Source organism: Harpegnathos saltator, unplaced genomic scaffold (assembly GCF_003227715.2).
Source record: "Harpegnathos saltator strain DR-91 unplaced genomic scaffold, Hsal_v8.6 scaffold205, whole genome shotgun sequence".
Classification (NCBI taxonomy): Eukaryota; Metazoa; Arthropoda; class Insecta; order Hymenoptera; family Formicidae; genus Harpegnathos; species Harpegnathos saltator.
This window is the reverse complement of record NW_020229990.1, coordinates 462,395-487,929: the sequence shown is the minus strand read 5'-3', so window position 1 is coordinate 487,929 and position 25,535 is coordinate 462,395. Positions and strand designations below refer to the sequence as shown.

At 34.2% G+C, this 25,535-nt stretch overlaps 1 protein-coding gene across 1 annotated transcript in view; it reads left to right on the top strand.

The window, feature by feature from the left end:
* The window catches only part of Mical (Molecule interacting with CasL), a gene marked incomplete at its 5' end in the record, with an annotated part of 449,478 nt that overhangs the window by 137,076 nt on the left and 286,867 nt on the right, over nucleotides 1-25,535 (top strand). The window contains one exon of the mRNA XM_025298111.1: nucleotides 13,063-13,675. Within this exon, the coding sequence (XP_025153896.1) occupies nucleotides 13,063-13,675 (613 nt within the window). The remainder of the gene's footprint in view (nucleotides 1-13,062; nucleotides 13,676-25,535) is intronic.

Below are 25,535 nucleotides of genomic sequence, written 5' to 3'. Positions count from 1 at the left end.
TTTCAAATAGTGAGCGGGTACTCGGGTACCCGGGTAATTCATTACCCGGTCCAAATCATCAGCTCTAGTCAAAACACGAGCCAGGAGCTGAAAAACATGCACGTGTGCTGCGTGCATATGTTAACAAACACTTTTGCCGTTGCTCCACTATGATTTCCAGTCATTTAATCCGCCGGCCGGTACTTGGCCCGAAGATAAAAAACAACGATATTTTTGAAGGGCTGTAACTTTGCGAAAAAAATTGTAGCGACTCCATTTTTATTTCAAATTGGAGGGGAAGATTTGAACTTTATGACGATGCAAGCGCCGTCCCCGAAAAAAAATTATCCACGTCCGTGCATTCCGTCAAACTTCGCAATTTTCAGTATACCAAACATGCTCTCAGATATCAGGGATTACAGGGGTAGGGGTGCATCGAATGTAAAAAATGGAGATACATTCTTTAAGTAGAAACTTCAAGCTTCATTCGTTCTTTGAAAAAAAAATTCATTAGTCTACAATAATTTTTCGCGAAGCAATCGCCAGTCAAAGTTGACCAATTTTCGGCAATAAATTATCTATACCTTAATTCTTTCGAGCAATGTATTGTTACGGCATTGAAATATTGATTAGACAGAAGACGAATAGCGAGCGACGATATAATCAGCTGTTGCTGGGTTGTTGTTGTTAACAACGAAAGAAAGAGAGCCGGGAGAGGACCTCCGAGTTGTAAGGACGTAGCGAGTTCAATTAAACCGTTCTTTTATAAGCGTGCGCGAAGCGTAACATTTTGGGGGCTCGTCCGGGATTGAATCGCAGATCGTTCGCAAAACGCGAATCGTTTGAAATAAAATCACAGATCATTCAGAATCAAAACGTGAGTCGTTGCGACGCGAGCCGCGAGTGAAAAGTGAAGGAAAGTGAGAAAGTGAAACGTAAAGACAAAGTGAGGAAACGGAATGACGAGTGAAGCAAGGAGCTACGCAGTTCCCAGCCGTTGGAAGCGCGCTTGTTTGAATGAGCCGGAGACGGCGGGAGCGGATGCAACAAGCTCCGGAGTATCGGAGGCGTCGACCTTGCAGGAAGCGCTTCTGGAGATTCGGATGTCGAGAGAGGAACGTCTGCGTTTGTTGGAGGAGCGACAGGAGCGAGTCAGCGGCCGAGTTGAGTCGGAGGAACCTATCACAGGCCAGTCCTTTCCAATAAAATTTAAACCCGATGTTTTTGATGGGTCGGCACTGTTCCATGATTTCATGACTCAATTTGAATTGTTAGCGCGCGCTAATGGTTGGGAGGAAAAAGTGAAAGCAACAGTTCTCACAATAGTTTTAGCAATGAATTTTAAGAGGCAAAGCTCGTTCTATTTTGGACGGTTGGAATGAAAATTTAGGTTTCATTGACTTGAAATATAGATTGGAATTACGTTTTTGATGAACGGAATTCATTTTAAAATTATTATATACAATTTTCAAATCGAAAACAGAGATTTGGAGAAGATTTTCCTACATTAGAAACTGATTTAAAACATTTAGATCGATTAGCTTATTCGGAGTGCTCTAATGAAGTTCGGGACAAAATTGCTTGTGCACAATTTATTGCTACATTATCTGACGGATTTATTAAAACCTTACAATTACAAAATGTTTCGTCGTTAAAGGCCGCTGTTGAGAGAATCATGGCGATTCAAAGCATTAAGGAAAATAGTTTTCTAAAATATGAAAATAAAACTTCGAATTTTGACCAGAATAAATTTAAAAAAAGAACATTTCAGAAAGATTTTGAAAAAAGAAATTTTAGAAAAATTCAATCACCATCTTTTGAAAATGTTTCTAACGAAAAATCAGATTTAAGAAATAATTCTTTTCCAAAAAAAAATTACTAATTTTTCGAACGAGGCTCGGAAATGTTGGCATTGCGGAAGTTTAGAACATTTTCGAAGGGAATGTCCGGCTTTATTTACACAGACGTCAAACTAGATTTTGTCGAGTGGAACGGGGCCGATTCGACAAAAAGAAAGGAAACCCCGATAGATTTTAAGTTAAATCGTGTTGAAAAAATGCTTTTTGTTATGATGGGCTTTTAGATGATAAATTTTGTAAATTTAAAATCGATACGGGTTCAGATGTTTCCATTGTTAATAGTAGATATGTCAGAGCATGTGAAATGTTTTCTCCGGTGAAGAATAGCTGTTTAATTTATCCTACAGGGGAAGCAGTTCCTATTCATTTTCAAAAGAATATGAAAGTACAAGTAGTAATTGGGAAAATTTACAATAACTTATCCATGTTTATTGCTGATATTAAAGATGATTGTCTTTTAGGAAACGATTTCTTATCGCTTACAGATTTAGAATCTTGTTTTCATTCTGTGTTAGGAATTTCTCAAGTCAAAGATATTAAAGCAGACGTTGAAAAAGATTTCTTATGTATGCGTTTAGAACAAAGAAATGAAATTCTTTCATTTCTATTAGAATTGTTTGAACAAAATTAAAGAAAATTAAATTCTTTTCAAAAGCAAATTTTTGCTGAAATATTGATTGAATTTCAGGATATTTTTCCTGAAGAAATTGCGGCTGGAAATTGTAATATTTTGGAGCACAAAATTGAACTTAATAATCCTCGTCCAATCAAACAAATTCCTCGTCGGATTCTTATCCATTTACGTACGGAGGCAGAGAGAATTATTGAGGAAATGATTGAGAAAGGTATCATCGAAGAATCTCAAAGTCCTTGGGTATCTTCACCAGTTTTAGTAAAAGAGAAAGATGGTTCAATTCGTTTTTGTGTGGATTATCGAAAATTATTGACCAATTATCGGGAAATTTTTGGTTTTCACTTTGGATTTAAAAAGTAATTATTGTCAAATTAAAATTCGTTCTGAAGGTAGAGAGAAAACAGTTTTTTCAATAGGGAAAGGGTTATGGCAATTTACAGTTATGCCTTTTGGATTGTGTAATGCTCCAGCGACTTTTGAAAGACTTATGGAACAAATTTTGCGGATATTAATACATAAAATTTGTTTAGTTTATTTAGACGATATAATAGTTTTTAGTAAAACTTGAAAGCATGATTGAACGGTAAAAAACTGTGTTTCTTCATTTTCGTTCTGCTGGATTAAAATTAAATCCTAAAAAATGTGTTCTTCTTGGAAATTCAGTGAAATATTTAAGTCATATTGTTTCTGTTGAAGGAATTACAACAGATCCAGAAAAGATTAATACTGTTTCAAATTGGCCAATCCCACAAACTGAAAAGCAAATATGTAGTTTTTTGGGGTTTTGTTCTTACTATCGGAAATTTGTTAAAGGATTTTCTTTAATTGCTAAACCTTTATTTATTCTTACTGAGAATCAATAAAAATTTATTTGGTCTGGTTAATGTCAGGAAGCATTTGAAAGTTTGAAACAAGCTTTAACAACTTTTTCAGTGTTGTCTTTTCCTATGGAGCAAGAGGAACTTATTTTTGACACTGATGCTTCAAATTTTGGTATCGATGCAGTGTTATCTCAAATTCAAAATAATCAAGAAAAAGTTATCGCTTATTTCAGTCGAATTTTAAATAAGTCTGAAAGAAATTATTATACAACTCGTCGAGAATTATTGGCAATTGCTGAATCGATAAAATTTTTTCATCATTATTTATATGGTCAAACATTTTTAATTAGAACAAATCATGCTCTCTTAAATGGTTAATGTCTTTCAGGGATGTTGAAGGTCAGTTAGTACGATGATATTTATCTTACTGAGATAGAGAGATTGCAACAATATAATTTTGAAATTTATTATCGTGGAGGCAAATTGTATAAAAATACTGATGATCTTTCGAGACGTCCCTGTGTTGAAGATGATTGTAGGTATTGTGCGAAAGTTGAAATTAATAATGAAGAAAAAGATGGATTAGTCGCATAGTTTTTGGAGAAAATCTTCAAATAGACTGGCGCAAAGAACAATTGGAAGATTTTAATATTTCAGTATTTTTACGAGAAATAGAATGTGGTCAGCGTCCATCGTGGAATGAGATTTCTAATAGGGATGTTTCATCTAAAATTGACCTTTTTCATTGGGAGAATTTAGTTGTTAAAAATGTCATTTCATATAAAAAATGGGTGGCACTAACTCTCAAATTTAATTTTCTGCAAATTGTTGTCCCTTGTTGTCGAGTAAAAGAGATCTTAAAGGAAACTCATGATACTCCGTCTGGTGGTCATTTCGGAATTAATAAAATCTTGGAAAAAATTCGTAAACGATTTTATTGGGCTACTTGTAAAAGAGATATAGAAAATTGGTGTAGGTCTTCTAAAGTTTGTGTTTTAAGAAAGGCCCTCTAGATGGAAGAAAATCTTCATTGCAAATTTTTAATGTTGAAGCTCTCTTTGAACGTCTTTAAATAGATATTTTGGGTCCTTTACCAATACCTTCTTCTGGAAATAAATATTTGGTAGTTGTAAATTGTTTTTCTAAATGGATAGAGGCCTCTCTTTTAAAAAATATTCGATCTTCTACTGTAGCAGAAATTTTTGTTAAGGAAATAATCTCTAGACATGGTGTACCTTTGGAATTACATACTGATCAAAGAGGAAATTTTGAGTCAAAATTGTCTCAAGAATTATCAAAATTATTAGGATTTAAAAAGACTAGAACTACTGTTTTTCATCCACAGTCTGATAGCCAGGTTAAACGGCAACATTAGACAGTATTTGTCTAAATTTATTTCCGAAAATCAGAAAGATTGGGATTGTTGAATACCTATGTTTTTATTAACTCACAGAACTTCTAAACATGAAACAACTGAATTTTCTCCTGCAGAATTGTATTTTGGTTAAGATCTAAGATTACCTTTAGATTTATTACGCGGGTCTCCTCCACTTATTGATAATGTTAATTCAGAAAGAAATTTAGATAATAATTATGTTTATAATTTACAAAAGAATTTGAATGAAATTCATCAGGACGTTAGAGATTGTATGGTAATTAGAAGTAATAGAGTGAAAACGCGTTATGATCGAAACACAAGAAACTTATCTTTTGAGGAAGGATAGAAAGTTTGGTTATATAATCCTTAAAGGAGTAAAGGAAAAGCTCCGAAATTACAAAGTTTTTGAGAAGGTCCTTATGAGACCCTTGTGAAATTAGCCCCCCAACTTTTGAAAAATACAATTTTCTATACGTCATTCGTTTGCATATTGTTTGCACATGTATGCACATCTTGTATTTTCGTTTGCACACTTTTCGTTTAAAAGTTATTCAAGAAACAATTTGGGGGTGAGAAACTTCATACTGGCCCCCCAACTTCCAGCAAATTAATCTTAAACCGACAAAATCGATAGATCTTTGTTTGCACATTACGAATTAAATTGACTTTTTGTTTGCACACTTTTAGTTCAAAAGTTATTTAACATTAACTTTTGGCATATCCGCTATATGATAGCCACTACTGAAAATGTGCAAAAATGGATTATAATGAGCCCAATCGATAGATTTTCGTTTGCACATTACGAAACAGGTCGATTTTTCGTTTGCACATCTGTAGGTCAAATATTTTTTTTAATTTAGTCAGGGGGGCTAACTTCACACATGGCAATTTTTGCATTTTTGCAAAATTCTGACATGTGATGATGGCAATCAGAAGATCTCCGTTTGCACATTACGAAACAAGTCGACTTTTCGTTTGCACACCTTTAAGTGAAATATTTTTTTTTAATTCAGGCATGAGGAGGTAACTTCAAACATGGCAGATATTGCATTTTTGCTATACAACAATTTTATCACTCAAATTCCTTACGTATTACTTGATAACCAGCCATATTAAATGTATTGATCATAATACGTATTACTTATTCATAAAATCCAATCTCATATTTTACGTCGTTTTATATTTTCTTAAAATACTGTAGCCAATATATATTTAGCAAATAGTAATAAGGAACATCTGATTTCACTTGAATTTTACATTTTTTTAAATAAATAAATATATATTTATAATGTAGACGATAAATATTAATCATAGTCGCGGCTCGCGACTTAGATTCACGCCGAGAAAATACTAGAGAAGTGAATTTATATCTCGCTCGGCGCGCCTAGCTTCGCCGTGCACCCGATGTCATGGAGGGGGAAAAGTGGAGGTTCAGCGCGACCGTGCGTGGACTCAGAGCACTGGTCAAGCCCGCTGCGTCGGTCAGCTAGCAACTGTTCCTCTTTCGCTTAGTCTCTACTAAAAGCGTAGGTCTCGTTCGAGAAGCATAGCATTGCAGGATACTTTTAGACAACATTTTTTCTTCAATTCAGATCTTGTAAAGAAAAATATGCTTCGTAAAGCTTGTGTAACAGCAGAAGAAATATTTGAAGCTACAAAAGATAGCGAGTGTTTTGTAGCTTCACGTAATGAACTAAAATCTCGATTTTATCCCATATGGGCGGATATTTGTCGAACCTTAAAAAATAGAATTCAGGTTGTGAATCTATACTTATATTCGAAACAAAATAGGAATGGCGTTTTTTCCAACATTTTGAATTATAAAGGTATTACTGTCAAACAAGAAATTGATCATTCATTGACTTCTTCCGATATTAGTCTTGATATAACAAATCAAAGCATAGAGAGCGTACATAGCGATTATAAATAAATACGCGTTAATAGCGGTCATCAGTGCATGACTATCTTTTACGACATAACAATTGATGCTGAAACATGGCAAAATATAAGTCCAAAATTGATAATATACAAAGAATATGGCAAGTACAAGAACAGAGTGTATTCAGTATTACAACGAGGATGGACGGATGTAATATCGAAAGCATGTTGGGCCAAAACCAAAATCCCATGTGCTTATAGCTTTAAAAGAGCGAAAATATATGAATCGCAAAATAATGCGTATATTAAAATATTTGGAAAGTGCAAGGAGTGTAATGCATCTTTCAATGCTTATTGTATGAAAAAACCCAAATTAGGAAGTGGTATAAAATTATTCGTAAAAAACTATTGATACAAGAGGTGTACCGCATGAGGAAAAAAGCGCACTGAAAAGTACAGAAAGAATTAAAGTGCAGAATCAACTTATGCACAAGAAAGCAATTGTTTGGCGTCGTGAGGCGACGAATGAAATGGCATATGGTAATCCTGAACCGGGTCATTTATATAGCACTGATGTATTGAGGAAAGCGCGTCAAGAAGGAAAGGATAAAGAACTAGGTGTGTACAAAATACAAGATCCTATTGAATCGATAAATAATTTGAAATACAATGCCGAATATGCCGGTACAATACGAGAAATTGCATTTAATAAGTTTTATTGTATGTATTGGTCACCATTACAAATAGATATTTACAAAGACCTTGTAAAGTTAGAGTATGCAATTTCTATTGACTCCACTGGTTCTGTTGTAAAAAAGATAGATAGACCAAATAAAAATTGTAATGTAATATTCTTATATCAAGCCGTCGTACGTGGTGTAAGTGGAATACCATTGTTTCAAATGTTGTCTGAAAAACATGATTCTAATACAATCCAATATTGGATAAATGAATGGTTACGTTCTGGAGCAATGGTGCCATGCGAGGTAATAATCGATTTTTCATTTGCGCTATTAAATGCTATCGCACGTGCGTTTAACAATTGCACTTTAGCGCATTATATAAAATTATGTTTAAGATGCCTAAATTCCAAGAAAGATTTAAAAACTATTATACCAACATGTTTCATGCGTTTGGACATCGCGCATATAATAAAAATGATAGCCAAATGGGAGTGTTTTCGTGGGAAGGCCCCACGAATAAAAGACTTTTATTTACGATGCGTGGGGTTTCTAAGTACTATTGAAACGAAAACTCAATTCGAAAATATCTTGCACTCGCTATTAATTGTAGCACTTAGTGAGTGCGATGATAAAACTACAGAATGTGCAAATAAACAAGAATATCTCCTAGAAATTATATGTAATTTTGCAATTGATAATGAGAAGAATTACGATGAAAAAGATAATAATAATTGATAGTGACTATCATTTATTAAATGAAATGAATGTTGCATTGGAAGATAACAATTTACCTCATTTTGACGAGTTACGTGCTAGCGCGGAAATTTTGTCTCAAAAAACACGATCGGGTCAACATCTTAATGCATATTATTGCCCAGAATTCGTTGCACCATTTTTTCGATTCGCAATATATTATGTTTTATGGACTAATGTTATGCTACGCATTAATAAATCAAAACATTCTGTAGCTTCATCAGCTGGATCAGAAGCGTATTTTAATGATATAAAGAATATTACCCTTAGCGATGAAGGCAAGCCCCTTCGAGCAGATAAATTTATTATTAAATACATATGCTCGATTGAAAGTATCTGCAAAATTGAACGAGCAGCTCTTGATAATCGTGCTGCTAAAAAAAGCAATCTTATAAAGACAATCTTATAAAGACAAGCATATCAAAACAGGACATTTCTGTTCTCGACATTGACAAAGTATCTACTGAGTAATCACTTAAGTCGACTCAACCTGATTTGGATGCCGAAGAAAATTGGCATGGTTTGAATCCTCCGAAAGAAATATAAGAAGATATTGTAATAAAATCTGTTAATAAAAAATATAGAGGAAAGTACTTAACAGCCTGTCCTGACATAACTTTCATTCACAATCGTCCTCTACGTAAAAAAAAAAGAATTTGTCTTCAAAATGGTTCTTTGTTCAGACCAATGAAAATCGGCACAAGAAAGATTTAAATGACTTCAACTTGTGCTTTTGACGCAATAACAGAATTATTAATGACAGCATACGTAGATTCTATTAACTATAAGCAGATAGTGGATGAAGAATATAAAAAATTAATATTCTTTCAAATTGTAGTAAATTATGCTATCAATGGTATTAACAACGCAATTTACTTTGACAGAATTTCTTACTTATTAACGCTATTCGATAGCGAAGATAATGTTATTAATTGCATTTGCAATATCTCCACATTAATTGCGAAGTTATTAGTCGAAGCACCGAGTGCTAAACAGAAAAGCACATGTCTCGAATGTCACCACGAGGAAACTAATAACATTCCGATAGTAGAAATCAACTCAAAGCCAATTCTTCAATATGGTTTGCAAAGTGGATTACAAAGATCTATAGATACTTTCTTCTCAAATAAAGAAATTCCGTGCAAACGTTGCGGAACTAAAGTATCCCGTGAAATCATTCCCAATGCATATTTATTAATTGACGTTGAACATGCGTATCACAGCACATTGTTGTCAGTGATGGGATTTTCAGATGAACCGAGAAACATTCAGCTATCTGAAATACCAAAACATGTACAAATAAAAAATGACAGATACAAATTATTAGGAATAGTTTCTTATAATGGTGACGATGAACAGAAAACAAGTCATTATATTGCTTATTGCCACAGAGTAACAGAGGCCTGGGAAGAATATGACGATCTTAAATATAAATATACACCACTACAAGCAACAACAGCATCACGCATATTAGTTAAACCAAGTGTCATAGCTTACATAAAATTAACAGAGTGTCCATAAAAACATTTTTTATAAAATTGATATATACGTTTATAATATATACGTTTCATATATTTTATATATTATTAAAGGAAAATGTGCTTTTATTTTTCATTAAGTATGCTTTTATTTTGTAATGTCAAGCGATGTTTCTTTTTTTATGATTAAGCAATATCATTCCATTTTAATGTTCGTACGACGTTGTATATTTTATTATTTTATTAAAGTTTTTTACATACATATTCACAAGTGAGAGGCAAGGGGACTCACTATAATTAAGCACCCCGATGGAATCAAACACCAGCCACGTCCTTGTCGTTGATTCCGGTTAATACTAAGAGCTGGTAATGCACAAAAAAAGATTTATTTTCACAATTAGATCAATTTTTACGATTAGATCTCTTATTACAATCCATTTTGCAATGGTGGTTACCGTATAGGAAATATCTCAAAAGTTAATGTTAAATAACTTTTGAACTAGAGGTGTGCAAACGAAAAGCCGACTTGTTTCGCAATGTGCAAACGAAGATCTTCTGATTGCCATCATCACATGTCAGAATTTTGCAAAAATGCGAAAACTGCCATGTGTGAAGTTAGCCCCCCTGACTAAATTAAAAAAAATATTTGACCTACAGATGTGTAAACGAAAAATCGACCTGTTTCGTAATGTGCAAACGAAAATCTATCGATTGGGCTCATTATAATCCATTTTGCACATTTTCAGTAGTGGCTATCATATAGCGGATATGCCAAAAGTTAATGTTAAATAACTTTTGAACTAGAAGTGTGCAAACAAAAAGTCAATTTAATTCGTAATGTGCAAACAAAGATCTATCGATTTAATCGGTTTAAGATTAATTTGCTGGAAGTTAGGGGGCCAGTGTGAAGTTGGCCCCACCCCAAAATTGTTTCTTGAATAACTTTTAAACGAAAAGTGTGCAAACGAAAATACGAGATGTGCATACATGTGCAAACAACGTGCAAACGAATGACGTATAGAAAGTTGTATTTTTCAAAAGTTGGGGGGCTAGTTTCACAAGGGTCCTTATGAGCTCGTAAAAGAATTGAATGATGTAATTTATTGTATTCGATGTTCCAGAAAGCATAAGAATAAAATAGTTCATTTAGATAGATTGGTTTCTTTCTTCGATGGGGATTAATTTTCTTTAGATTGAGGTTTTTCCATCTGAATCTTATTATCGATTGAGAATTTTTGTAATTGGAAATTTTATTGAATTAATGTTTTAATTTTAAGAAATGTTTTTTGCAAATACTTTGCTTGTATTTATTTTGTTTGTTGATAGTTTCTCCAACTTTTGTTGATTTTCTGGACTCTGGAGATTGAAGGATGATCTTTTGAAAAGGACCGAACATCTTTGTCCAAGAAGACTTGCCTCCCCCACGGTTTATGACCGTGACTTTTCCGTGGAGCATTGAGCGAATGTCGAGGCAGGAACTTGAGGTGTTCTTTTAAAGAACGATGGCTCCACGGTAGTTATCCCTCCTCCTTCTTGTCTGAAGATCGAGGAAGGAATACAGGAAACGCGGAAGAAAAGTTAGATGGAGACGAAGAGGACGCAGAGACGAGTAATTTTAAAAAGGATTGGAAGAGAATTTAGCAAAAATTGCAGTTTCGCTGGGACGTGAGATTGGGACCTGGAAGAACGGTGCTCATTATTATTTGCAGCAGCAGCTGGGGGAAAAGCAGGAAGCCGTTTTGGTATCTTGGAGTCTACGTCCTGGATGACTTTGAAAGAGTTCCCCCAAATTGTCGGGACGTCAATTTTGAAGAAAGAGGGTAGTGTTACGGCATTGAAATATTGATTAGACAGAAGGTGAATAGCGAGTGGCGGCATGGTCAGCTGTTGCTGGGTTGTTGTTGTTAACAATGAGGAGAAAGAAAGTCGGGAGAGGACCTCCGAGTTGTGAGGAGGTGGCGAGTTCAATTAAAAATTCTTCTTTTATAAATTGCCTTCTTGTTATTTCCCCAAGCCTGCGCGAAGCGTAATAGTATAATAGTTAAGAATATTACTTTTCCAGCAATATAAAATATTTAAACTTTATTTAATATTATAGCTATTGTGCAATATTAATAACATTTATTGAAATCAGATATAAACTTTTATTCATCTAATATTTTATGATATTTCGGAATTTATTGAAATTTATTTGCTTTTTCAATTATATTTATATACAGGGTGTCCCATTTTAATGTCCCACCCCAAATAACTCTTCATTGAGATTTCAAGGAAAATGATCTGAATAAAAGTTGTGGGGATTTGAGTGAGCTACCTTATGATGACCTTGACTTTGACCTTGACCTCTATTTTCAAGGTCATTTGAAGGTCAACTTGCGTTTTTTAAATAGAAACTCTTATTTTTTATTACACTGTTTTTTCTATTAGTTAATTTGAATAACTTTTGTCTAAAACATTTTTTTATTTGTCTAATATTTTTTTAAATATTTGATGAAAACTTGAAAACTTTTTCAATATTTAACTTACGACTTTAGAGCTGGCCACGATCTGGACATTTCGGTCGAAATTCAGTAAGTGACACTTACCCTCCCCTTCGTACCGCTCCGTGCTCAGCGGCCGGGGCGACGGTCGCGGTGCAGGCCCGTCGCTATATAAGAAATCAGCTGCGGCGTCACGGTATCATTAAAATTGTTTCCTCGTTTAATAATCACTTTAAAATATATATGTTTACGTGTTTAATACATACATATATATATATTATATATATGAACGCATACACACATACATATATAACGCATAAAATATATATTTTTAAGTGATTATTAAACGAGGAAACAATTTGAATGATAATGTGACGCTCCAGCTGATTTCTTATACAGCGACGGGCCTGAGTGCACTACGATCATCGCCCCTGCCGCTGAGCGCGGAGCGGTGCGAGGGGGACGGTAGGCGTCACCTACTGAATTTCGCCCGAAATGTGTAGATCGTGGCCAGCTCTGACTTACGATATCTCGCTAACTGTCAGAAGAAAAAGTGGTACTAGACTTTCTTGCTTTATTTAGTCTCAAAAATATATTGTTACAATAGCGTCTTGACTTTTGTTAACTTACTGATTTTTGAAAATTTCAAAATCACCAAATTAACAAAAATCATAACAATATATTCTTGAGACTAAATAAAGCAAGAAAGTCTAGTACTACTTTTTCTTCCGACAAATAATTAGCGAGATATCGTAAGTTAAATATTGAAAAAGTTATCAAGTTTTCCTCAAATATCTCAAAAAATATTAGACAAATAAAAAAATGTTTTAGACAAAAGTTGTTCAAATTAACTAGTAGAAAAAACAGTATAATAAAAAATAAGGGTTCCCATTTAAAAAACGCAAGTTGACTTTCAAATGACCTTAAAAATAGAGGTCAAGGTCAAAGTCAAGGTCATCATGAGGTAGCTCACTTAAATCCCTACAACTTTTATTCAAATCATTTTCCTTGAAACTTCAATACTGAAGAATTATTGAGGTGCTGAGGTGGGACATTAAAATGGGACACCCTGTATAATATGTAGTAATTCATTTAGTACAATTATTTTTTATTTCACAGGTCGCATCGTCGGAGGATATATCGACCGAAGAAAGTGCAGAAAATTCTGCAACAGAGATCTCGACTGATTCTGAATTTGAACACGATGAAGCAACTCCAACTCAACACGAAATCCCTCAAATTACCATCAACGACTCTTATGTACGGAAAACAAGGGGTACCTACATTGAACCGAAGAGAGTGCAGGTGAAAAGTAAAGTAATTCCTTCAATTGATGACAATCCAAAGCAGGATCAGAAACAGCAAAATATTGATGAGCAATTTTTGCGAAATAATTCTACTAAGCACGAACTAAATAAAAAGGTGAACTGCAATATTTCTGTACCGACACCTATCGATACAAGCAGTCCCATGCCATTGTTTAACCCACGGAAAGGAGATTACTTATTGAATCGTACTCATTCCACTGAAGGAATTGCTTCAAGACTTTCTTTAGAACTGAAGAAACGCTATCTACTGGGTGGATCAGGTTTAGGTGGATCCGTCGTAAAATCAGGTTCGACTTCTAACGTGGACACGAAGCTGAGGAATTTCACAGACGCAATCTCTCAGCATCAGAAATTATTGAATCCGGCGCCGGAACCTAGTCCTACGATGCAAGCGTTTCTTCAAGGTACGAATCTTTACACACACACACACACACACACTGCAAAGTCTCATCTAACAGAAAATACAAAACAAATTGTTTTAAAATTAAAATATTAGTTAAATAATTATGCAGGCTTTTTTGATAGCCTTCTACTATAAAAATCAATCAATGCTAAAAATTCCAGAAAAAAGATATCTGCCTTATCTTATTGATCAACTCAATATGTTCTCTCGTTTTCCCAATAGATAGCATAACACCATGTTGAATGTGCATATACCTCGTGTCAATTTCATATGTAATCTAAAAGTTAACATTTCAGCATATTAATAAGAAAAGACATACAAAAATTGATTGCGTTTATTATGTTTTTTGCATAAATTTGAAGGTAAAAAAAAATAAAGTGCATTATCGACACATTATTTTCGGTGCTTTATTGTTATCATAAAGGTAACAACGCGGCTCAATCTAGAAAGAAAATATGTGCAATATAAAGTGAGAAGGCCATAAATGATTGACTATGTTAATTCTGGTTTGTAAAGTTTCGTATAAGAAATTTATTTGTCGCAAGCGCTCCTTAATTGTTCCTCAATTTTTTTACGATACAACCTTTCTCTACAATAATTTCGTCCAGCTTTACCAAGCACGAGAATAATATCAACGATTTCATTTGAACTGTAATCGACCATTTCGAAAAAAGTTTTGAAATAGCTCTTTTATGTATGAAAAATTAAATGAAAAAGCTATAGGAAGAAAAGAGAAAAGTTGAGTCGTTTAATTGGGCAAGATTGGACTCAATTCCGTGCGCGTATGTGAAGCAGTGCGGATAGATCGCGAAGACACGTGCGCATAAAACCCCCGCACATATACGCATGTGTACATCTTACAAGGGAACTGCAAGAAGTGATCCCTCACCGATTTCAATGTATTTGGGCTCTATCGATAGGTTATGTCGAGGTATGAAACCCCATAAAGGCCTTTGTCTCGGAAACGTTTTGTTCGGGAGAGAGAAACAGAAAACCGTTGAAGAGTAATAGGTCTAAAAACGAAATGACTATTTTTCCCCGTCCTGGCAAACGCAGAAAACATATTTTTTCTTTAAGTTTTCGACCTGCTGAACACGATGATGCTATTAGAATCTTCCGGAAACCCCGGGAAAGTTGTGTTTTTGAAATTGTGTTTATATTAGTGGGTTATCTACAATTTCCAAAAGTTGATTTGCCTACGTCAGTTAAAAAAATTTGAATCAGTCTGAAAATGACTACATAGGAGTTTTCGAGGTCACTGATTACAAATCTGCAGTCAGAATTTCTAATTCCAAAATGACGGATCCAATATGGCGGCCGCAAATACTTATTGTCCGTTTATCAATGAAGTGTCTGAAAAGATCGGCCTATTAACAATACACAAATATTATTTATAAAAAGCTTATTGTTAGATTACAACAAAGATTTTGCATGACTTCGCGTCACAGTGTACAATAAGCTGAAATTAGTTGAACTGTAGTATTGTCAACTGATAATTGTGTATACAATAATACACTGTACTTATTAGGTGTATGAATTAATTCGGTCCATCTGCCGGTCAATTGCTGTACTATGTAATTTTTTAACCTCTAATGTCTGCAAAAGGCTTTATTTTTTAATTTTGATATCTAGCAATAATATTCAGTTGATAAACGTTTGGGTTTGTAATAATAACATCTTGTTTATCTGATTCGAAAATGTCGAAATTCGAGCAAAAAAGCATCATTTCCGGGAAGTTCTCATTTTCTGTTTTCATTTGAAGAAAACAGCCGCTGAAGCTCATCGAATGCTCGTGGAAGCTTATGGTGAAAGTGCTCCCACCGATAAATCATGCAGAGAATGGTTTCGACGTTTCAAAAGTGATGATTTCAATATCGATGACAAACCTCGTCCAGGTCAGCCGAAGAAGTTCGAGGACGAGGAATTGCAGGCGCTAATCGATGAAGATCCGTGTCAATCGCAACATGAGCTCGCGCAATTGTTGAATGTTGATCGATCAGCAATTTCTGTGCGTTTGGCAGCCATGGGAAAGATTTACAAAGAAGGAAGGTGGGTGCCATACGAACTGAAAGAAAGAGACGTTGAGAGGTGAAAAGCCATGTCTGAAATCTTGCTTGCCAGGCAAAAAAGAAAAAGTTTTTTGCATCGTATTATGACTGGAGACGAAAAGTGAATATATTTATAATCCCAAACGAATGAAATCCATTAGCGACCCAGGAAAACCATCTACATCGATATCAAAGCGGAATATTCACGGCAAGAAAGTAATGCTCCGTATATGATGGGATCAGAAGGGTGTAGTGTATCATGAACTATTAAAATAGAGCCAAACCATCACTACCGAACTTTACCAACAACAATTGATCCGTTTAAACAACGCATTGAAGAATAAGCAGCCAGAATATATAAAGAGACACGACAAGGTGACCTTCCAGCACGATAACGCTCGGCGATATGTTGGAAAGATTGTGAAGGCCACTTTGGAAGCACTTGGCTGGGATGTTTTACCTCACCCGCCGTATTCAGCAGACATTGCTCCATCCGATTATCACTTGTTCAGATCGATAGCACACGGGTTTTCGGACCAGCACTTCAATAATTATCCAAAAATAGAGAAATGGCTCAATGAATGGATCGCTTCGAAGGACGAGTCACGAGTTTTTCCGTCACGGAATGCAACAACTGCCAGACAGATGGGAAAAAATAATAACAAGCGATAGCAAATACTTTGATTAGTGTACTTTTTCATGTTTTTCTATACTAAAGTCTTCTTTTGGAAGAAAAACGGACCGAAATAATTCACACGCCTAATAATATAAACATTATAATACTTACCTTGCCAACTTCTTCGTAGCAGAGTCGAAGTAAAAAATAGTGTCATAGTAAGTGGTCCTGCATTTACCAGCAACTCATTAAAGTCGCTTTTGAGTTATGTTAATTTTTTTGTTAGTTCCGTTTTTCGATTTTCTTTTAATTTGATTTTTTTTATTCTTTTTTATTTGATTTTCTAATTTGATTTTTGTATGATTCTGACTGCAAATATGTAATCACCAACCCAAAAATCCCCAAGTAGTCAGTTTTAAGCTGATCAAGTACTTTTCAGACACTTCATTGATAAACGGACAGTAAATGTTTGCGGCCGCCATATTGGATCCGTCATTTTGGAATTAGAAATTCTGACTGCAGATTTGTAATCAGTGACTTCGAAAATTCCTATGTAGTCATTTTCAAACCGATTCAAATGTTTTTAACTGACGTAGGCAAATCAACTTTTGGAAATATAGATAACCCACTAATATAAACACAATGTCAAAAATACAACTTTCTCGGGGTTTCCGGAGGATTCTAATAGCATCATCGTGTTCAGCAGGTCGAAAACTTAAAGAAAAAATATGTTTCTGCGTTTGTCAGAGGAGAAATAGTCATTTCGTTTTTAGACCTATTACTCTTCAACGGTTTTCTGCTTCTCTCTCCCGAACAAAACGTTTCCGAGATAAAGGCCTTTATGGAGTTTCATACCTTGACATAACCTATCGATAAAGTCCAAATACATTGAAATCGGTGAGGGGTCACTTTTTGTGGCTCTTTTATTAGATATCGCTAATGCCCGTGGTACTGTAACTTTCAAGTTCCATAACTCGGAAAGTATTGAACAAAAAATAACTTTATTATAGCATTTTTAAAAGCTTTCGATGTAAGCTACAAGAATATATAATGAAAAATAGGGTGTTCCATTTAAAGAAATATTAATGACCTTGACCTGACTTTGACAAGATCATTCAAGGTCAAGTCCATATTTCCATTATATGTCTCTCTTCAAGCTATGTAACTTTCGCCCGAAACATTTTCCAATAAAATTGGAAATTGATGAAATGACGGCGCATATTCTGATTAATAAATGTATTGTTCTTTTTTCTCAAATACGTTTTGCATTGTCTTAAAAACGCTTTAAAATTTATTTGTACACCCTTTACACTTTGGGTTGGCAGCTAATTATCGTACACTCTGTATATTTTCGAATAAACTCTTCAAGCTATAAATAGTCTCTCTCTCTCTCTCTCTCTCTCTCTCTCTCTCTCTCTCTCTCTCTCTCTCTCTCTCTCTCTCTCTCTCTCTCTCTCTCTCTCTCTCTCTTTCTCTCTCTCTCTCTCTCTCTCTCTCTTTCTCTTTTTCTCTCTTTCCCCAATTCACGAAGTAACTATTACAATCATTACATTTCGAACGGTTGGAATGTAACACTGCTTGACAATGCAAACAAGGCCGCCTCATTGTATATTGGCTTCTTTCAAATAAACATCTTTTGTTATCTGTACATAAGCGAGTTATTGTCTCTTTCTACCGAACCTAGACTCCGGCGAACATTATCCGCATGAATCGTCCGACCAGAACTGATTCTGCAGATTTTGGTCGTTATAATTTTTCCAAATTTAATTTTCTTCTCGCTGTATAGTTGTCTCAAAGTGCCACCTTTAAGCTTTAAAACGAGGTATGATAGTTGACGGTGCTGCTGATATAATCTCAAATAATAATACCGAAAGCGATGTAATTTTCGAAAAGCAATATTTAAGGCACTGCTTCTTTATCACATTCCAACTCAAGAAAAATGCATGTGAGATTAAGGATATGATTTGCTTAGCCTTAAATGAAAATACTGTTTTATAGCATGTATAAAAAGTTGTTTCAAAAGTTTCAGTATGGCAATTTCAATATCTAGGATGAAAAATGCCCTAGATAACCGAAGAAAATTGAAAACGAAGAATTGGAAGAGCTTTTAGAAGAAAATTCTCAATCAAAGATTGCAAATGCATTTGCAATGACCTAACAAACCAATTTGAAACGTCTATAAGCTTAATAGGTGTCAAAAAGTAGATCGTTCTACATGTGCAGAGTGATTGTGTTGCACGACAATGAGATGTTGCATACAGCGAAAATAACTTTGAAAGTCTAGGAAGGCCAGGAAATTCTCCCTCACGCGGCGTATTCTTTAGAACTCGCCCCTTTGGATTACCATTTTTTTTATTCCTGGCTGATTCCTACTTTAAATCTCTCGTGCGGGCTCACAAAAATATTGATAACTTTGTCAACTCGAAATCACTATCCATTTTTTGAAGCGGGTTTCGCCAGTAACCCGAAAGGTAGCAGAAGTATATAGAAAGCAACAGAGACTATTTCGAAGATTGAAAAATTATTTGACTTTTTGTAAATAAACAACATATTTTGTTTAAAAAGGCTGAGAATTAAGTTATATATCTAATAGGAAAGTGAATGTATTGAGGAGTAGAATAGGAAGAAATTGAGTGTGATTGAAGCGAAATATAAGAAAGCAAAATTGCGATAAGGAAAATTTGTGAATAGTCTGAGGTTATGGTATCGAAAGAGACAAAACGTGTAGGGTATGTAGGTGTAGAGTAAGGTAGGTAACCATATAACGGAGGGTAATTAAAAATAAGTAATGATGGAAATAGATTAATAGAATGGTTACAAGATAAAGGTTAGTATATTCTGAATGACACAATCAAAGGTGATTGGGGTGGAGAATAGATACACGTAGGGGCTAGGAGAAATGCATAACTGATTATGTATTTGTAAATAAAAACGTAAAAATATAAATGAAAGTTTAGTAAAGGTTTAGTTGAATTTAGAGCAGGATTTAATGAATTCAAACTCTTACCGCTAATAGTGAAAGTGAAAAAAGAGGAAGATGTGATACAAAGAGAAAGACAGAAAAATGTGGGAGAAAAGAAGAGAAAAGTATTATATTAGGTCATTAAATATGAAATGTCCGATTTCCTTAAATACTAAGTTCGACAGTCGATATCTCTGACATTTTATCTTTACAGTTTTTGGTCTTTTTTTGTTGTGAACGTACATCGTCACTCTTTCAAGTGCATGTTTTGGTTTGTAATTATCTTTCGAATTATCTTTGTTATAGCAATTTTTGTGTAACCATGGATAAGTTAATAATTCATGTCATTTTCGAATATGAGTTCCGTCATGGAACCAATACAGCACAGACAACTCGAAATATTAATGTTTGGTGAAGATGGCTAATGAACGTACAATACGTCGATGGTTTGTGAAGTTTTATTCTGGCGATTTTAATCTTGAAAATGAGCCGTTGGTAACCCGAAACCAAGGTGGATAATAATGAACTGAAAGCTGTAGTGGAAGCGGATACATTTCAAACTATGCGTGAATTAGCAGCAAGGTTTAATGTTACTATTCCAACAATATTGGATCACTTAAAACAAATCGGCAAGATAAAGAAGCTGGATAAATAGGTTCCGCATGAATTAAACGAGCGTCAGAAGAAAAGTCGTCTCGAAGCTTGCCTTTCTTCACTATCACGACGTAAAAGCGAACCATTTTTACATCGTATTGTTATGTGTGATGAACAGCGGATTCTTTTCGACAATTGCAAGTGTTCGACACAATGACTGGATATGGATGAAGTGCCGAAACATAGTCCGAAACCGAATATTCACAGAAAAAAGCTAATAGTGTCTGTTTGATAGTTCAGCGCTGATATTATCCACTAGAGCTTCATGAAACCTGGTCAATCGATTACATCATTTTGCCTAATTGGTTACAGTAGATGTCTACTGTAACCAATTAGGCAAAATGATGAAAATGCTTGCGATCAAGCAGCCGAGATTGATCAATAGACACAGATAATCCTTTCGCAAGACAACATTCGATCACATGTCACACAAACAAACAGTTGCTCAAACTACAAGAGCTGAACCTGGAAACTCTGTCACCCACCGTATTCACCAGACCTTGTACCAACTAACTATCACTTCTTCCAGGCACTGGACCATTTCTTGCAAGGAAAAATATTCCATTCTCAACAAGCTGTGGAAAACGTCTTCCGCGATTTCATCGTCACCTGTTCTTCAGACTTCTTCGCTGCTGACATAAATAAACTACCGTTAATGGCAAAACTGTGCCGACAGTTTAGGCGCATATTTGGAATAATTATACTATTTCTAATTTGAGATATAATAAACCAAATTTTTGATTCGAAATCGGACATTTCATACTTAACAACCTAATAATATACTGGGATTAGAGGCGATATAAAGATACAACGTATAAGGAAGAGAAAATAACATATGATTTAAAGGCAGGATAGAAAGGAAAGCAAGAAAAGAATTAAAATAATTAAGGATGTAAGCAGAGTCGTGGAAATATATCAAAAAAAGGAAGAAAAAGAATGGAAGAAGAATCAACATTAGAAGAGGGGAATAGAGAAGATATTTCATAGAGTTACTAGGTGGGAAAGAGAAGAATAATGTAGAATAATGTAGACTAATGTATGAGAATAGTTAAAGTTGCAGAAAAGCAAGGGAAATAATAGGATAGGAAGAAAATATGAGCGAGGAAGAGAAAATTAAGAAGTTAACAAAGAAAATGAAGTAAAGTATACAAGTTGGAATAGATGAAATACCTGTAAAGAAGAGATAAATGGAAATATGCTAGAAAATGGGCAAAAGAAGAGAGAGAAATATTATACAATATCAAAAGATTGGAAAATAATATAGTAGTATCTTTATAAGAGACAAGAACAAAGGATGTGTGGTTCAAAAAGTTAGAAGACAATAATAAAATAAGATGAAAAAAATATAGGATGATGAGTTGAAGTGATAAGATTAAAATAAATATTTCGGTGAACATCTGGAGAGAAAAAGGAAAAAAGGTAAAAGAGAATAAGGAAGAATAAATAAATAGGCGCAAAAAATAGAAGAAAGTAAAACAATACGAGAAATGCTAAGATTGTTGTTGTTACTATCACTGTTATACTATAAATATAATAGAATGCGCGCGTGCGTGTGTGTGTGTGCACGTATGCATGTGCGTGCGTATGCGTGTGCGTGTGAAGATAAGTATAAGTGAAAATTAAATGAGATATAGGATGTTAATATTGAAATAGCACTATTGGTTTAAAGTTAATTACACTTTTCCTTGTTTTCAGGTTAACTATTCGCATAAACTAATTCATATAAACCAGTTCCATACTATCCCATTATCTCCTCCGGTCTGCTGTAATATCATATAATCTATTTTATCTGTAAAATCTATTTTTTTAACATTCCAGCTGTTGTCCACCTTACTTCCTATAGCGCCATTAAATTGTAATTAAATTTTTAGTTTAATTCTTCGGTTATTTCCATCATTTTATCTGACTCCATTATTATTCTCACGTTCCAAGTATTATATCTCATTTTCCTAATCCGTTACTTGTGTTGTCGTTTTTCTCTTCCTTATGCGAAGTTCATTTTGAGGTTTCATAGCAATGTATCTTATAGGATATAATCGCTACCACATCGCATGTCTAATGCTCATCCTAGAGGATCGAAATTTTCTGTTGAAACGATTTCCCTCATCTGATTTGAGTTATTAGATGTTTCGGTTAATTTCCTCTGTTCGCATTTAGATGGTTCCAATTGCAAATGTAGTGAACTTTGACAACTGAAACTCATGTTATATTAAAGGTTAGATATTTTTTAATAGAATTCGGTCCACCAAGGTTTTTTGCAAGCAGTGATATTGTTTTTAAATCAATTCAAACTGGGACGCAATAATTGTTTCGTCGATATGCTCTCCTCCACTATTTTGATATAAAGAAAACTGCAGCTGAAGTACATCGAATATTAGTGAAAACTTATGGTGACTCTGCTCTATCAGAAACAACATGTAGAGGTTAGTTTCAATGATTTAAAAGTGGTGATTTTGATATGAAAGATAAGGAACGTTCAAGTTAGCCAAAAAAATTTGAAGACGCCGAATTGCAAGTGTAGTATACGATTTTATTTTATTTTAATTCAAATTAACCGCTAGGGCGTACAGTGGGACAAATGGGTCTTTTTGTGGACAAAAATCGCTAGACGGAGTAATACTTAACCGATTTTCTTTTTTTTTAATTTACTCATACTTTTTTTTTAATTTACTCGCGATGAATTGCTCTACAATCGTATCGAGTCCGTTTTTGAAATTAGGCCCTCAATTCAAAATGGCGGATGCGCATATTTGTCAAATGTATAAAACCTGTAAAATATCGAATATTTTTGGATCGGAAGTTTATACGGGCTTTTAAGGCCTCCGAGATACATATGTAAGATCGAAATTCTCAGTTTTTGCCAGTGGAGAGGATCTGCAGTTGACCGATATATTTTATACCTGCGTGATATCCTGACATTATCAATGTATTCTACTAATGAGTTTGCATATATATTTGCCCAGTTTTCGCATTTGCAGGTATAGTTTATATAAGTTAAAGAAAAAGCATCTGGACATTTTTTCATGTAAGCTGAGTTGATCACGAGAGTCAGTTTGCGCGACAAATCGCTTATTTTGACGTATACTGCAACGTAAAGTGGCATACGGTGTTTTGCCTGTGACGTCATAAATGCAAGATGGCGGCCATGTCAAGTGATAGAGGATTGGTCAATGGAGTTCGAGCTCTTAGCCATTGACAATAATAAAAACCAATGTCAAGTGGCGTTACACTTACACCAGTTAGTACCGAGCAGTCATAGTGTGCATACCTCCTTATTGTCAGTCGACTGTCCAAAATGGAGTTCGTGATACAATATAAAACATTGTGTGAGTGGATGTGGAATTACGTTGGTACACATATAGATAAAGTGAATATTATTTTAGATAAGTTAAAAAGTGAAAATAATTTCAACAATAATCAAACAATAATCAACTGAAACACATAAAAGGTCAGTTATGTGAGAAATTGATTCATTCTTATATTAAGAAATGAAAGACTATGTTTGGAAAATCGAATTTGTTCCGTAAGAAATACGCAACATTTTTAAATCAAAATTTTATTGTTAAGCTAGATATTGACGATCTAAATTCCAGGTCGTCCCAGAATATTCTACAGCCAGAACAATACATGATAGAAACAAATCAAAAAGTGAGACCACGTATATCATATGAAGAAGGTTCACACAAGACAAAGAAAAGACGTGTTCAGGAATTGCTATCAAAATATCGCGTAGAAGAACTGAGGGCAGCTGCTGAATGCTTGCAAGATGATAATGATAAAGAGTCCAGTAAAGGTTAAAGTACTCATCACGTTAAACCTGCTCTTAATGAAATTTTAGCTATATCCATTGATTTAGATTTAACAAAAACGAAGTACGAGAAACTCAGGGAACACAATAAAAATATATGAGACAAAATTATATCCATCATATCATAGTATTAAGAGTGCAAAAGAACAGTGCTATCCATCAGGTTTAAATATTACTGACTTAGGTGCGAGTGTCGATGTGAAGTCGTTATTAGATCATACAACTGAAAGAATATTTTTAACACTGAATGCGAAGACGCTCCTTAATATACGCGATTAACTTTATATGGAAAGTGGGGCATGAATGTAGCTTCTAAGCAACAAACCACAAGATAGAAATGGTCATTAAATCCAGATAATGTGAAACAAGATAGTCAGTCAACGCATGCTAACAATAATATTGACGATGAGACTACAGAAGACATGTTCTATGATGGTGCAATATTTTTAATTTCTTTTGTGCCAATTCAGTTGGTGGTTGATACTTGGAATATTGGAAAAATGTAAGACCTTCGTCAGTACATTATTACCGACCAATAAAGTTCGAGTTTAGAAAGAAAACTATTTCATATACAATAATAGAATATAACTATTATTCAAATATTTTTAACAATTTAGCTTCATGCATCAGAGTAAACAACGTATTACCATAAGTTACAACATACAATGTACAATCAATGTACAATCGACGGTAAAATATGGAACATTTTAACAAGACAAAAATCATCGAATTGTTGTAACATTTGTGGCGTGAGTCCAAAGAATACAAATAACCTGCATTATGTGAACAATTTTCCAGTTAATGACGATAACTACAAATATGGACTCTTGACATTACATTGCTGGATTCGTTTTATGGAATATGTACTACATACTTCTTACAATTTAAACTTCAAGTAGAACAGTGCCAGAGGAGAAGATAAAGTCGTAAAAAAAAACTGAAAGAAAAAAGAAAATTCAACAGAAGTTAAAATCGAAATTATCATTAACTATAGACGTTTTAAAACAAAGAGCAGGTACGTCAAATATTAGGAATGTTGCTCGCTGTTTTTTTGTAGAAGCTAAAACCGTAGCTGATATTATTAGAGTAAATAAAAATTTAATAAACGACTGGCCAATATATTTGTAAGTATTATCATCTGGGAGAAACATCGATTGTGACAAGTTCGAAAAAATATTGAATGGATACCGTTGAACTTTGTGTGCGTTTGTATCTCTGGTATAACATTTCGTCATCTGTACATAAGGTTTTATTATACGGCAGTAATATCATTAAACATTTCAGTTTGCCGATTGGTTACTTCTCGGAAGAAGCGCAAGAAGCAAGTCATGAGATTTTAGAAAATCTCGTGCCCAACACAGCAGAATGCAGTCGCGACAAACTACTAATGAAGATATTATGCAGTATCTTTTAATATCATCAGATCTGGTAATTAATAGTCTAAGGACAACACCCAAAAAAAAGATTTATCTGCCGAAGCTAAAGAGTTATAAGAAAAGAGTTATTACTTAATTGAAACAAAACAGCTTTATACAAAAAATTACAATTTTGTACATTTTGATAAAATGTTACAATAAATATAAGTAAGATATGTTATAAATATGTTACAACATAAGTTTGTTAAGATACATTATAGATATATACACAGTCTGTCCCAGATCCAATGAGACTGGTCTAAAAAAAATACAAAGCGTTTATTATTTTGATTTTTTATTCTTGTTTATTCAAAATAGTCTCCTTCTGAGTCAATACAGCGCTGGAAACATTCAACAA